We start from the raw sequence: 15,321 nt of genomic DNA on the forward strand, positions 1-15,321 counted from the left end.
ATGAAATTCGTCTTCATCTGCTTGATAGAAGCAACATTCTCCTCGTAGATAATCGTCGGTTCATTAGTGGTAGAACATAATCCACATGTGCCTCGAACATGCTTTGTAACGACTCTCAGCCATATATAGTCATGTACCACTTCGTGAAGAGTTAGAATCTCAACATGATTTGAAGATGTAGCAATAATGGTCTATTTCATGGACCTCTAAGAAATTGCTTGATTCCCAAAGGTAAAGACATAACCAGTTTAGGACTGTGTCTCATGTAAGTCTGATAGATAGCCCGCGTCAGCATATCCAACAATGTGAACATCATTTTGAGGATTAAGCGGGTTTGATCCATTCCTTGATGTATAGGGATATAATAAACTTGTATTTGTCGTACCTCTAAGGTATCTAGCTAACAAGTTCACAGAAAATGAAATGTCTGGTCTAAGCCATTTAGCCAAGTACAATAATGCTCTTATTGCACTTAAATATGGGAATTCTGGTGTCAATATCTCTTTGTTATCATTTGCAAGACGAAACGAGTTTCTCTTAGGATCTAAACCTCGAATGAATATGGACAAGCTCAAAAACTTTGATATATCCTTATTAAAGCTATTGGCGGGTCCACTTAATAAGACAACTACTCTCATGCGATTGCACCTCAAGGAATAAGGACGTGTATGGACCTGACCCTCTTAAGTTGACAACTGGCGTGGATCCCAGCTCGCACTGCTACCTATATAAAGAGGATCTAATCCCCAGGCTCAGGGTAACTTTCATTTCTTTCATTCCCGCCCATTTCAGGATTAGCTTCCGCTTTATCCATTTCTGACTTAAGCATCAGAGGACTAAAGTTTGGAACACTCTGGATTTTCTCTTGACGACTTTTCTCTGTTGACAGATCTCGATGAAACGATCCAGATGCGGAAGCTATCTCTAGTCAAATTCATTCGCCCCTAGCCCATCCAGATTCATGCACTAACATTTGGCTCTGTCTGTGCAATACTAGACAAAAAGTCAAGGTGCCTAATGGTTGACAGATGCACCAACTCTCACGCCCTCCCTCCTCCCAGGGATAACCAGACACCGACCCTGCAACGCAAGCTCTTCCTTACTTCAGAAGATCAAATCATACACTCTACCCCACTGGCATCCGGCGGAAGTAAACCAACAGAAGCCTTATGTTCTGACCCTGCCCACAAGATGGGGTAGATAAGGGAGGACATCAATCAAATAATCGCTGAGAAGGTAGAAGCAGTCAATCGATATAATGATCTAAGAGCCTTAACATCTTCTGGATTTAATTTGATTGATAGACCAAAATTCCATCTACAAGGTGCTCGAGCTCCAGGCCAAGCCAATAATTCATTCTTCTAAGATCTTTCATCTCGAATTCCGACTTCTGATGCTTGGTAGTTTCCTTGATCAGTTCCTCCACATTGTTAACAAAATTCATGTTGATTATAGGGGCGAGGGCTCAAACCAGTGTCCTTTTCACTCGGGCTTGTTGGGCTTGGGCACCTAGTTCCCACTTCCCACCACGTGGTCTTGATCACGTGGCCGGATTACATGCACATTGACCCCTTGAGCCTTGGCCACACGGCTCATGGTCATATAAGTCATTTTTGGGCCCATCTCTCCTTCCTTGTCTCGAGTGAACATACCTTATGTTCCTTTCACAGCCTCGATTTCTCCTTTCACGATTAGGTTTGCAATGAGCAGCAACATTTGCTTCAGGCAAAAGAGCTTCTCGAGTACCTGTGGGCCTGACTTGATCATTCCTCAACAAGAGGTTGTTGTTTTTTCCAATGAGCAACAACGTAGTGATCAATTCTGAGAATTTGGTAAAGTGTTTCTCCCTGTATTGTTGCTGCATGACCAAACAGGAGGCAGGGAAGATGGAGCAAGTCTTGTCAAATATGTCAGCTTCCGTGAGCTTCTCGAGTACCTGTGGGCCTAGCTTGATCATTCCTCAACATGAGGTTATTGTTTTTTTTTTTTTTTTCAGTGAGCAACAACGTAGTGATCAATTCCGAGAATTTGGTAAGGTGTCTCTCCCTGTATTGTTGCTGCATGACCAAACAAGAGGCAAGGAAGGTGGAGCAAGTCTTATTAAATAGGTCAGCTTCCCGCCCCCGCCCCCCCCCCCCCCCCCCCGGCCCCAGCCCAACAAAATTTGAGGAGTGACCGGATCCGGTAGATCTCCGAAGTATATACTCATTCATAGATTTCAAATCCTGGAAACGGATGTTCTGCCAACGATATCTTGCTTTAGGCAATAAAATTTACAAATATGCCGTTAGAACTATTTACAGGGATAGCCACACTAATATAAGTATATGCAACAATCCATGCCTTTTTAAACAAAGTCGAGTGTCATAATTGGTATTCACTAGGTCCACATATTCACTCATTGTGGAGGAGGGTTTCCCACATTTTATCAATCAATTTTTTCTTTTGAAATGTTGTTTCAAGTATGTTATAATGAGTTCATCTATGTAGTAATACATCAAGTAAACTAATTTAAGTCAGAGGTAGATCGACTCTATGTATTAATAGACTAATATAAAACTACTATACTTTTCAATCAAACTAGTCTACTTCTGTATCAAACTAAGTGTACTTTCCTTGTTAGATGCTTCTTTTTGGTATTTTTATCGAGCTTTGCTTAGAATTTGTAGAACAGAACGGTGATCATGATATCAAACCACTAAAGCAGCTGCAAGAATATGACATCTGAACAAAGTAAATTTGAATCAAGACTAATCTGAATCGGTATCATCACATCCAGCCTAACTCTGTAAATGAGATACAAAAGCATTACTTTTTATTTACGAGATCATATCAGCGAAAGGCATCAATGAAGATGCCAGTATTCAACAAAATTAGCAGTCAAGACTAGCCTAGAGATCTCAGAGATTAACATAAACAACAACCGCAACAAGGATTAGCTTCAGGAATTCAGTTCATACTGTGATTTACAGTTCTCACATCCCATTCTAGATGTGCTTGCTAAGGATTGTCTCAACAACACCTTGAGCTATAGGGTGATAAGTTTCGCGAGCCTCTGCAAACACCCTCTTGGCCAAAATCTTCTCCTCTTCCTTACCAGTGCCTTCTACAAGAGCAGTGTATAGTGGGACAAGGTACTTCTTCCTCCCGACTGCCTTCAAAGTTTTTTCTACCTCAGCATAGTGATCTTTGCACTTGGAACCAATTGCCAGCAGAAGAAATGCCACCTTTACTTCATAATCTTTCGATTCAGACAGACTGTAGCGAGCATTCAAGTCTAAAATCTGGCACATACATAGAACAATACATTCAGAAAATGAAGACCGACATCTGTATGAAGTCAAATGAAACTCAAGCATCATTTGTGCTAACATGGACATTTATACAATGTTTTGTTCCGAGGAAGTAAGATAAATTGTCATAAGCAGAGGATAAATATAAATGCTCAGCTATATCAGAAACAAATCTTTTAAAGTTATACATGATAAAATAATATAGTCATGTTTTCCTTGGAGGTCAAGGGATCAAGGCTCCAAAAGCCATACGAAGTTTAGCAGGAGGCTTCCAAGTCCAATGACAAACTCCTGGAATCTTAACAAGGTATGAAATCTATCACCTCCAAATACTATTTCAAGTCTAAGAGCTTATGTTTCATGTACAGTCAACCAAATTTACTTTCTACAAAAAACATGGCAATTTTTGTACAAAATAGAAAAGTATATTACCAGCTTCTAGGCCATCTATAAATTGATTCACTTTTCAATCCGAAAAAAATCCTTAAGACATAGTCCAATGATAACAGAAACATGTATATGAAGAGACAGAATAAGATTATTGGTCTGTGAGTTAAAGTGATCTATATAACTTGATACAGACTAAGAAACAAAAGAATGACCAAGTGAGTTTGAGCCCTTGCAAAGATCAAGTCGTCTGCGGAACAGTGGAATTTCATACAAACTAAGAAATAAAGTGATATTAAATGAAGGTTTGTTATACCAAGCCATTATCTCTGAAGGTCATCATAAACTAATTCACGGAAAACAACGAAATATTATAGCTGTTGAAGAGAAGAAACTTTAACACTACCTGTGAAGCTTCAATAGATTTGGGCAGGTTCTCCAAGTAGAGCTCCCACTCCATTCCTCCCCAGTCAGCAACTTCATCCTCCCTCGGCATCCTACCAAGCTTAAATTCATTTGCCATCAATATAATTTTTGTATAGATGCTGGAAACTGGTTCATAGGCATCAGGAGGGATACCAGTGCCCTCAGTCCACAGAATCAAGTCAATCTCTTTCTCTATTCCAAGTAGGTTTGCTTTCAGAAATTCGAGAAATGTTTCGGTATCAATTGATTTGAACTTGAAGGTGGCAATATACTTCTTTGTAAATTCATCAAATGCAGGCCTTCCAACCTTAATATTCCAGAGCAAACAAATACAATCAAAATCTTCTTATAAGTTATAAGACAATATGAATAGACGAAGACGTGATAACCAACCTACCTGACGTTCAATGCGCCACAGAAACTGGAAACCTTTTTCATATGGAACTTCAGAATACACATCATCTGGGTCCACTCCTTCCTGATTGGTTTTCAGCTTTGTGAACTCCATGTTATCCTTGAACCTCTCCATTTCCTTATTTAAACCCCTCCAACCAATTCCAATATTCAATGCAGCTCTGTCCTCACCTTGCACAGCCTCAACAATTCTTCTCTCCGCATATGTTGTGAAACCCTGTCATAACAATGGTAACAAGCTCACTTCACTTGCAAAAACAGACATCTATACATAATCAACGGCGAGCTGCTCAAAATATCTGTAAGCTCCGATGCATTATCCAAATTCTCCTAGACCATATGTTATAGTTGAAAACTGACCTCAAACCAATGCGGATATATAAATAAATTGAAGAAACCTAACATCCGAATATGGAACCAATGAACTTTAAACCAAAAATGCAAAGAAACAAGCAATATCTATGCATAGTTTCAATGCAAATGCAAATCAAACCAGTAAAAGAATGCAGTTTCATCATTTTCAAGACCCACTTGAATGTGAAATATATGACTTCAGTAAATGTGATACCTCATTCAACCAGAAGTGCTCATTAGTCTTGTTAGTGATCAAATTCCCGGTCCAACTATGAGCCAGCTCATGCGCCACCACCTGTGCGCCGCTCGAATCACCTTTCAGCACCGTCGGCGTCAGAAACGTCATCCTCGGGTTCTCCATTCCGCCGTAAGGAAAGCTCGGCGGCAGCACCAGCAAATCGAACCTCTCCCACTCGTAAGGCCCAAACAAGGCCTCCCCTTGCCTGATCATGTCCTCGGCGCTCGCAAACTCCTTCGCCGCCAATTCCAGCACCGCCGGCACCGCCTCCGAGTAAACCCTGGTCCTCGGTCCCACCTCCCGGAACCCTAGCTCCCCGACGGCGAACGCGAACAGGTACGGCGGAATCGGCTGCTCCATCACGAACTCCTCCACTGTCCTCCCCTCCGCGCACCACGCGCCGTCGCCGCACGCCAGCGCCGATCCCTCCCCGGCGATCGGGTCCCTGCGGTCGACGTGGCGAGCCGACATGACGGCGGAGAGCTGGCGCGGGACGTTCAACCTTGCCGAGTAGCACACACGCGCCGCCGGGGTGTCCTGGCACGGGAACACAGACCGCGCGTGGATGGCCTGGCACTGAGTGTAGACAAACGGCAGCGTTTTGTTGAAGGTCTGCGGCGGCGAGAGCCACTGGAGCGCGGAGGAGTTGGGGGCGGTGGTGTAGAGGACGAGAACCGAGGAGTGGTTGGCGAGGGTGACGGTGAGGTGGCAGCCTTTGATTGGGTCGGGGGAGGAGAGGGAGAAAGGGAGGGGAGCGGAGGATTGGGGGTCGAGGACGGAGTGGACGGTGAGGCCACGCGCGTCGAGGGAGATTGGGCCGGAGTGAGGGGCCGGGAGGGTGAGGAGGGCGGAGGCGTGGATGGTGGAGGAGGAGAAGTCGAAGAAGAGAGAGAGGGAAATGTGGGTGGCGAGTGGGTGAGTCGAATCGGTGAACGAGTGAGGGTCGATCGGAGCCATAATCGGAAAAATCAAAGTTAGGGTTTTGCAGAGAGTGAAGTCAATGCGATTTTGGGAGAGAACGGAGTCTGGGATTTTTTTTTTTTTTTTTGCCTTTGGCTTTTAAACTTTGGAGGGAGAAAGGCGTAGGAAAAGAATAGAACTGGAGGGAGAATCAGATACGGGCGGGTGTATGATAGGATGTGATTAAAAAAAGATTAAAGGATGCTTCTGGATTAACTTTATGATTGTTTCTTCCAAGGAATAATCTTTGCTTCTCTCTGAAGCTTAAGTCCAAAGTTGGTGATTATCATTTTTTTATTAATAAAGAGAGTAACCTTTAAGAATATATAGATTTTTGGAATATTGTTTGCGTTTTTTTCCTGAACAATATTTTGTTGGGTTTTCTTGGAAAGGATGGGTGTGACTTCTCCACCTAGATTTGAGATGTAATTGATAATGTAAAGTAATGGCTCAAGGTGTTACATAGTTGTGGATGCAATGGCTCATTTGGATCATGTGATCTCAAGGGTGCAAGTAAACCTACCATGCACTGACTGAAGATAGAATTTAAAACTTGGACATAAAAATGACAAAATTTTAGTTGGTAACATTAAATGCATTGAGTTAAGATTGTGTATGACCACCACCAAGCGGGAATTCTGCGAGCAAAATACCAATCTAGCTCAATCACACTTCCACATAACTGCAGAGACCTATTTGGTTCGTTTCAATTTTTGTACCAAAAAAATGTGAAAATAACTACAAACCGAAAATCAGATTCAGTTCGAATATCGATTTTTGCCTGAAAACTGAAACGTTTACGCCTAGGGGTGGGCACGGGCCGAAATGACCATGATCCTAAACCCAAACCCAATTCTAGCTAACAACGGGACAAGACGAGATGAGATTGCTTTTTTAAAAAATATGTCCCATGCCGTCCCGGTTTCAGATTCATTTAGAATCATCAAGAATCAGTCTATTTTTAAATAATCTAAATATAATATGTATAATTCAACTTAGCATTCAAAGTTCATAATAATCAAACACCAACATATATGAGCCTTACCCATATAAAAACCATCAATCCAAACGTTATGGCCTTGCAACACTTGAAAGGAATTCAAATAAGTCCCAGCAAATTGAGTAATTAGTAAATATAAATATTAAAAAGTATCACAAACAACCTATAAAAAATTAATTACATATTAAAATTTAATTTAAATTTTTAAATATGAATATTTCGGGATGAGACGTGTTCCGATTGAAATTACAATGCCATTCTAATCCCAAAGTATTCAAGACGGGACGGAACCATCCCGACCACTACAAAAAAAAAAAAAAAAAAAACAAAAAAAATCCTGTCTTATATCGCTCGGAACGGGACAGGACGGGATGGGTTCGGGTTCGAGCTCGGGACGACCGAATAACACCCGACCCGAAATCACCCAATACCCGATTAGTAGAGAGGCTAATCCGTGAGCTTAGTTAAAGTCGAGGCCCACATTATACCTGATAATTTGCTTAGCCCAGTGGAGCCTACATAGCATCAAATCAAAACTAAACCCATTATTACACCCCCACTTCTCTCTCGATTCGACAAAATTCCATCTCTCTCAGAAAACCAAAAAAAAAAAAAAAAAAAAACCATCTTCTTCTTCAAGCTCTGAAATTTCAAAACTTTCTCAAACAGAGCGAGTGAGAGAAGCACTCTCAGACAGCCCCTCACTGAAACCCTAGAAGACCCAGAAATGGACGACTACACGAGGGAGATGATGGACCTCAAGACCCTCGTCACTCGGACCCTCGAGAAGAAGGGCGTCCTCGCCAAGATCCGGGTACGAATTTCCCCTTTTACCCTCCATTTCTCTCTCTCATTCCACCCCATTTCGTTAAAGCCTTTGCCTTTCGATCTACCCATTATGAATTCGCAGCTTAATTTGACCCAGAATGATGGGTTGGATTTCTGAAATGGTGGGCCAATTTCAGTTGACTTATTCTAGGGTTTTGTAATCCAAAGTTCGTAGCTTTGTTTGCGTTAAGTGGATTTTGAAGCTTTGAAATTTGAGAATGCGATCCCTGTTTTGGAAAATTAGGCTGTGATTTGTAATCCCATGAAATTTTAGTGTTAATGTGAATAGAAAAACTCAATATGTTGGTGTAGGAAGTTAATTCTTTGGGTTGTTTTGTAGGCTGAGCTGAGAGCAAGTGTGTTCGAGGCAATTGAAGAGGAGGACAAGGTCATTGAGAAAGATGAAGGCTTGCCTCCGGCGCTATTGGGTAGCTGCAACGATCGTGCTAAGCAGCTCCATGCTTCTCCTTCGGGTGTGAGACTAATCCTATGCCTGTCTTTGTTTGAATATGAGTATCTCATTATGTTATTTTTTTCGGGTTCTTATGCTTAATTTCGCTTTGGCATTGTCATTGTAGGAAGGTTGCTTACGGCATTGATATGCGAATACTTAGACTGGGCGCAGCTGAGCCACACGCTAAAAGTTTATCTGCCCGAGTGTAATTTGGTAATCAAGTGAACTTTTGGTGCTGAAAGTTTTGAGTTTTTTAAAATTATTGAGCCAGCGTGTTGTTTCTGTACTAATAAATGTTGCTTTTGAATGACAGCAAAAGGATTCTTGGAAATCTGAGTTGAAGGACTTCAGTAACAAGAATGGATATGACCTTAACAGAAATGGGGATAGTGGTCCCTTGCTTTTGGATGTGCTTGAAGGATTTTTGAAGTTTGAGGTTTGTTATTACTGCTTTGAACAAAAACTGTTTAGTTTAACTCAATTACATTTAGACTGTAGTCTTACATGGGAACATTTAATTTGCTTTGAGGTACCTTTGCCTGATTATTATGTTTAATGATGAATCAAATGCTGGTAATTGATCCATGACAGACTCTGGTTATATTGGCATACCTTAACCTGAGTTTTTCTGCCCAGAAGGAAATTTATATGTATGAAGTTAACTGGGGCCGTTTTTCTGCTTTCCATACTTGAGTTGAATGCACAAATGTACTTTAGATCAGGTTTTAATATACAATTTGGGTTTTGGATAAAAGCTTTAGAAATCATTGTGGCATTGGTTCTGTGCTATATAAGTCAGTTTCTAGTTGTCCAAATGCAGGTTTTTTGATATATGGTATTGATAAGGAATCACTTCTCATCAGTCGTTTGACTATTGGAGAAGTCTGATTAAGAAACTTTTGGCCTGGACACAGTACATGTGTAAAAGTTAGGAAATAGCATCCTATAGATATATAAAGAGGAATGCCCTTGGTGGTGCACAAAGTGAGGGGCATTGTTTGATAATTACATAAGAACAAGCGAAGATGGTGTGTTGTTTCTTCTGTTTTTGTTTGCTTAGAGAAGGTTGAAGTACCTCATATTCAACAAAGAAGAGGGGGAGTTTTCTAACATAAGGCACTCTTGCACTTTGATTTGATTGAAGCAAAGCCAAAAAGAACTTGTGTTGTGACAACAGGATGGGAAATGATGGCCATAAAATAAACAGCTACCCTGTTCATGGTGTATTATGAGCAACTATGTGCAGTAATGCTACTATGTGGGTACAGGGCTTTTGTAGAATTAAGCTGATTAGTGCAAGTAGTCTGTTGCTGATACATCAATTTCCCTGAAATATATACATACGACAGTAGTTGGTAATCCCCAGAGTTGGGCTCTTTGAAGTGCATGTCTAGCATGATGGTAAAATTAACCATTTTTTAATGATATCCATACTGGAAACTGCTATCTTTCACTTTGTTGCCTACATGATTATTTGTTTGCAACTATTTGTTTTTCTGAGTTCTAACAATTAGAGCTTGTTTGTACAGAATTTATCTCAAACAAGGGGTACTGGAAGGAGGCTGACTACTTCAGAAGCGGAGTCCTTATCCAATTTAGAGTCTCGGAACATGCGAAGACCTTCTTCATCATCTGTTGCTGGAGGCCTACCTCCACTGGGAAGGTGGTGAACCTACTCTACTGCTTGAATGTAATGTATTTATTTTGTCTCCTTTTCTATACCTCTTAATTGATATTGGTTTTATTGATGTGCTTATGATAGGCCTGGTACTGCTTCCCAGTCATCTGGTGAGTGAAGATGCTATTCCTTACGTCCTTCCTCTATTTGCTTGCTTTTGTTCTCTATCTGATACAATCTCGCATTCAGATCGAAGAGGTGGGTCCTCCATGTCTAGCCACAGGAAAGATGACTACAACTGGAGATATGACAATGAAGAACTTCCGGAAGATGTCCTCCGAGCTTCAAGTGCCATGGAAAACCTTCAATTGGATAAAAAAGCTCGAAATCTAACCACATCCTGGCGGTACATTCTGAAATCCTATTATGAATATTCACATAAACTGATAAACATCAGGAAACACTTTGTTTTCAAATAAAACTTGAGACTGATGCAAAATGCTAGAGATAGATGGATTTACTAGGAGGTTGAAAAAATCAATCTAATGCTGTGTGCAACAGGTTTCTATTCCTTAGTGGTTATTCAAAAGAGAATTAGCATAGCTTCATTTCCTATGAGAGATCATATAGTAGTTTTAGCTGGGCCAGTAAAAAGCAAAAAATCAACCAGTGGATGATTCAGTAATTCCATCGTTTAAGTTCAGCAGCAATTGTATCTTAGACAGTCAGGGGCACTCAATAGTTCTTATGCATTGTCTCAGTCAGACACCTCATGGTTCATGTGCATTGTTTTCTAAGCTTTATCTGTTCGATGTGTCGTCTGTGCAGGCACGCCGGAGATGGAAGTAGTGAGGACGACGGCAGGTCAGACCAGATGTAGCTGAATCAAATGATGATGAGAGCCTTTGTATAACTGCACGTGTATTTTATTTTGTATTTTCAATCTTCGATGATAGTAATTTTATGTAAGATCAAACTGTATTCTGATTCTAGTGCGCTTTCGCTTTCGCTTTGCTTCAAGTGTTTGTATTTAATTTCATTTTTGACCCTCGTCGGAAAACTTAATATCAGTAACTCCCTTCTTGCTTCCATACTCTCACTACTGTTCAGATCATTTCACTTTCATATTACTACTTCAATTGGACACGTGTTAAATCCTCGTTGGCTGCCGGAAGTTTGAAATCGAGAGGCAAAAACATTTATAACGTGGAGATATTTTCACACGTGGCGCGGCGAGTTTCCTAAAAGCTATTGTTTCCTAGCTTTGAGGAAAAGCCAACAGCCCAAACGCAGCAGAAGTCGTTCTTATTATTCCCTCTGTTTCTGCTTTCTCTAGCAGCACTGCAAAATAATTGACTTCTGCTTCTCTCCTCCTCCTCTCTCCTCCTCCCATGGCGGTTCTGAGCCGCGTTCTGAGACTAAGAGTGGCGGGAGTAGACCGCTTCGCAGTCCGGAGCTTCCGGTCTTCGTCTTCGTCGTGGCGAAATTCCGAAATTGACCCCAAGGCGGCGGCGGCGTCGCAGCAGCTCGGGGAAAAGGCGCTTCCTTTACAGCGAGACGTCAAGGACAGAAACGTCCAGTGGGTTTTCCTCGGCTGCCCGGGCGTCGGCAAAGGCACCTACGCGTCTAAACTCTCGACTCTGCTCGGCGTGCCTCATATTGCGACCGGCGATCTCGTCCGCGACGAGCTTTCCTCTTCCGGTCCGCTAGCTAAGCAGGTGCTTAGGGTTTTAAACTTTCCCAATTCGTCTTTTTGGTTTGAACTTTTTCAATTTAGGGAAATTTGATTGAAATTTGAGAACAATTGCAGCTTGAGGAGGTTGTAAATCAAGGCAAATTGGTTTCGGATGAGATTATAATAAACTTGCTGTCCAAGCGTCTTGAAGCTAGCTCAGCTAAGGGTGAAACTGGCTTTATTCTTGATGGTTTCCCTCGCACAATTCGACAGGCGGTAAATTTCGACACAATCTTGATAAAGCATGTAGTTTTTACTTGTTACTTGTTTAGCATATTATGTGTGCATGAATCTATCACCGAATGCATTATGGGATGTTTTGAAGTCCAAAGGGGTAAGGTATCATCTTGAGTATGTTATCTATGATAAGGCATTGTCGGAATGGTGTTGTCATTTTTTGTCATGACATTTGAATTCTGGTTGGGATATTGATCTTACAACAAAGGCTTGAGGAAGTTCTTGAATGGAGATGAGGCATGATCGTAGGCGTTGAAGGGGTAAGTCGTCACTGCTAAGGATTAGTTGAGATTAGTAGAGTTGAAATATGCACATGAACCTATGGTAATTTGAGGAGTAATTGCTTATGCATTGTGTTGCAAACATGGTTTTCCTTTGTAATATGTTTACGTATAAAAGTCACGTTATACTTTGCTTTGTAAGTTACTTGATTTTAATCTCTCTAGCGTCATGAGCACACATGAGTTCATGTAGGTGTATAAGAGACCCATTCCTCAGATCTGTATGTTGAATTTCCACATGATTGTTACTTTGAGGTACATATGCCATTGAATGTTACATGAACATTGTGTGATTTTACAGGAGTCCTGGTGTAGTGGGATTTTCAAGTCATGTAGTGTGAACTTCTTTACTTTTACAACTGCCCCAATGACTTGTGCTGTTTTTTATGTGATGGAAATTATATTCTGACATTCCATTAATTCAGTACCCTACCTGTCCCTGTGCCTCTCATTCAGTTAATAGTTATGACTTGCCTTCTAAGGTTTTGTTACTTTACAGGAAATTTTAGAGGGAGTTACTGAAATTGACTTGGTAATCAACCTAAAGCTTCGGGAAGAGGCTTTGCTTGCCAAGTGCCTTGGAAGAAGGATTTGCAGTGAGTGTGGAGGAAATTACAATGTTGCCAGCATTGATATTAAAGCTGAGGAAGGGGACCCTGGTATGTACATGGCTCCACTTCTTCCACCTCCACTTTGTACATCAAAGCTTATCTCGCGATCCGATGACACTGAAGAAGTTGTTAAGAGACGACTACGTATATATAATGAAATGGTATTTTTTCCAAGTTCTCATCCATCATTCCAAGGAAGCAACTAACTAGTGTATAGTACATGACTGAGACACTGCTGCCTATAGGATTAAGGCACTCTGGTGACTCTGCCTTTTCCTCAGGATTGATCTCTCAGATACTTTTATATAAGACCATGTTCAATATTGATTCTTTGGAACAGGTGACAACATTGAGTACATATGAGTCTCCATTTAGATATCAGCCTGTGAAGGCATGATTCTGCCATTAGTCTTGTCCTTTTAAATGAGAAAAAAAAAAAAAAAAATTTCACTAGTCAGCTATAATAACAAAAGTCTAGGATTTTGTTTCAGTTCATGATTCGAGTATCTGATATAATGTTGTCCTTGCAGAGTCAACCTGTGGAGGAGTTCTATCGCAGTCGGGGAAAATTGTTAGAGTTTGATCTTCCTGGAGGGATTCCAGAATCCTGGCCAAAGCTGCTTCGAGCTTTAAATCTGGAAGACCATGATGACAAAGAGTCTGCCGCAGCATGAATTGTATATTGTGTACTAATATACATTAGACGAGTTGGCTTCCATTAGGTGAAGCTAGATCATTCATTCTTTGCATGTCAGGGAAGCTGGTGCATTTATTTTAAAAGTTGAAAGGAAAAATTTCTATATGCAATAAAAGCACGAAGAGGCCCATTTCCTTTCGAGTTATGTAAGTGGCCATGGGTCCTGTGTGGGGAGGTAAGCATTGTAATGGTCAGTCAAGTTGTTTGTTTGAATAATGATTCTTTTTACGGGCAGCAAGTAAAGATTCAGAGCATGGTAATTTTGCAAGTTTTTATGAATTGCACAGTACGTGATGAGCTAAATCTGAACAGGTCCGCAACCCTTAAAAGAGCCAACGCTCAAATTTGAGTATCTGGTGTACTGGTGTAACTCGGGAGAGAACAGTCATACTCGGTTCTATTGCCATCCGAGCAACAAAAGCACTAAAATAAAACAAAATTGTCTTTGCCATTGATGCAGAATAACAACTAAAATGGTTTAGTTGGGTGAGGGTACAACATTGATCAAACTCTGATGGGCTGGTTGGTATCGTTTTCTTTCTGGGTTTGTTCCAATTTTTCCAGGAAACCACTCAATAAGATAACCTACATCTGTATGCTACTCTCTATTTTTACTGATAACCTGAAGTTATGACTTACAAGTTACAACCTCTCTAACAAATGTAACTTGCAGGAAACCGAAATCTTGAACCGAATCCAAAAACTCATGAGCAAGTGAGCAACCATATCAGTTCTTTGTAGCTTCTTTCTAGATATGCTGTATGTGAATATGGTAAAGTTAGGCGAGAGCTTCCAAGATATCCGGGTTATGCTGCTTGATCGGTGTCAATTCATAGCTCTGAGTCTCCTTCAATAACATCCACTCAAGTTGTAAGTCCATATTTACATTTTGAACTGCTAATGCACCTTTTCTATGATCAAATAATACTCCACTTTCCAGAACTAACTTTTCAGTCTTCAGATTTGGTGGTAGACAGACCGATATATTTCAAGATTCTGAGCATGTCTTTTTGCGCATTATTAGCATCTGTTCTGTGTTAACGTTTCGTTGTTTTACTTTTGCTCACCAACTTATATAAAGCATGTGAGCTATTAGAAGATCACGACCTACGCAATTTGTATCTCCACAAGATCTTTGATAACTATGAGTCATGTCCATGACAGAAGATTTGGTCCCCCAAACGTACGCAATAAAATTTAAATTGCTTATAGAATGAATCAATGAACATCAGTGTTGAGAGATAAAATCAACTCGTGAAACTCGAGCATCTCTAACAAATTCTAGGGAATGAATCAACGAACATGTACAACTCATATTATGTGAGGTAGAGCACATCCGACCGTTGAGCCTCAAATGGGGGTAATTCATGGATTAGCAATAAAGCCTCCCAAAGCCTAGCAAATTCTTATCTTTCCAATATCGGACGCTACTACTCAAGTCAAACAAATGAACAACTTAAATTGAGTAGCGTGGAGTACGTGTTGCCGCTAAGCTTCACACTTGAGTAAATCTGCTTTAATACCATGAAAAATCTAGTCATCCAACATTCCAACTCAAAATCATTTGTCATTAGGCTTCTGGAAATTATTCTATGCACCGACGGTGTAAATGACCCAACCCTTATAAAATAATCTCAACCCTTGATATTTATTATCAACTTTATTTTTAATAAATAAAAAGTGTATTTAATGCAATCTAACCATTCATTTATGTTGGTGCAAGTGCACGGCGGTGCTCTGAATAATCTCTCTAGGTGAAGAGGTGCAAAGTCTAATAAACTCTTATGC

The 15,321-nt window shown here is 40.7% G+C and overlaps 3 protein-coding genes across 6 annotated transcripts; 2 read left to right on the forward strand and 1 right to left on the reverse strand.

The window, feature by feature from the left end:
* Window positions 1-2,793: 2,793 nt before the first annotated feature.
* LOC112182498 (leucine aminopeptidase) lies at window positions 2,794-6,175 on the reverse strand. Its single transcript, XM_024320993.2, has 4 exons — window positions 5,089-6,175; window positions 4,504-4,737; window positions 4,087-4,413; window positions 2,794-3,284 (listed from the first exon to the last, which is right to left on the reverse strand). The coding sequence occupies exons 1-4, from the start codon at window positions 6,067-6,069 to the stop codon at window positions 2,988-2,990; spliced, it is 1,839 nt and encodes a 612-aa protein (XP_024176761.1). The 5' UTR covers window positions 6,070-6,175; the 3' UTR covers window positions 2,794-2,987.
* Window positions 6,176-7,628: 1,453 nt separating this feature from the next.
* LOC112186330 (protein TONNEAU 1a) lies at window positions 7,629-11,063 on the forward strand. The gene is made up of 8 exons (XM_024324710.2): window positions 7,629-7,886; window positions 8,241-8,373; window positions 8,479-8,567; window positions 8,668-8,790; window positions 9,884-10,017; window positions 10,117-10,142; window positions 10,222-10,378; window positions 10,801-11,063. The coding sequence occupies exons 1-8, from the start codon at window positions 7,800-7,802 to the stop codon at window positions 10,850-10,852; spliced, it is 801 nt and encodes a 266-aa protein (XP_024180478.1). The 5' UTR covers window positions 7,629-7,799; the 3' UTR covers window positions 10,853-11,063.
* A 170-nt stretch (window positions 11,064-11,233) lies between these two features.
* LOC112182502 (probable adenylate kinase 6, chloroplastic) lies at window positions 11,234-14,479 on the forward strand. 4 transcript variants are annotated; one of them, XR_005803564.1, is made up of 6 exons: window positions 11,235-11,690; window positions 11,783-11,923; window positions 12,725-12,997; window positions 13,367-13,708; window positions 13,846-14,055; window positions 14,207-14,479. XR_005803564.1 is itself a non-coding variant. In XM_040511423.1 (4 exons), the coding sequence occupies exons 1-4, from the start codon at window positions 11,364-11,366 to the stop codon at window positions 13,417-13,419; spliced, it is 681 nt and encodes a 226-aa protein (XP_040367357.1). In that variant the 5' UTR covers window positions 11,234-11,363; the 3' UTR covers window positions 13,420-13,504. The 4 variants fall into 4 exon arrangements, 2 of the variants coding, with proteins under 2 accessions (XP_040367357.1, XP_024176764.1); XR_005803563.1 differs by having other exon boundaries at window positions 13,846-14,479; XM_040511423.1 differs by lacking the exons at window positions 13,846-14,055; window positions 14,207-14,479 and having other exon boundaries at window positions 11,234-11,690; window positions 12,725-12,884; window positions 13,367-13,504.
* The last annotated feature ends 842 nt before the right edge of the window (window positions 14,480-15,321 follow it).

This window comes from Rosa chinensis, chromosome 1 (genome assembly GCF_002994745.2).
Source record: "Rosa chinensis cultivar Old Blush chromosome 1, RchiOBHm-V2, whole genome shotgun sequence".
Lineage (NCBI taxonomy): Eukaryota > Viridiplantae > Streptophyta > Magnoliopsida > Rosales > Rosaceae > Rosa > Rosa chinensis.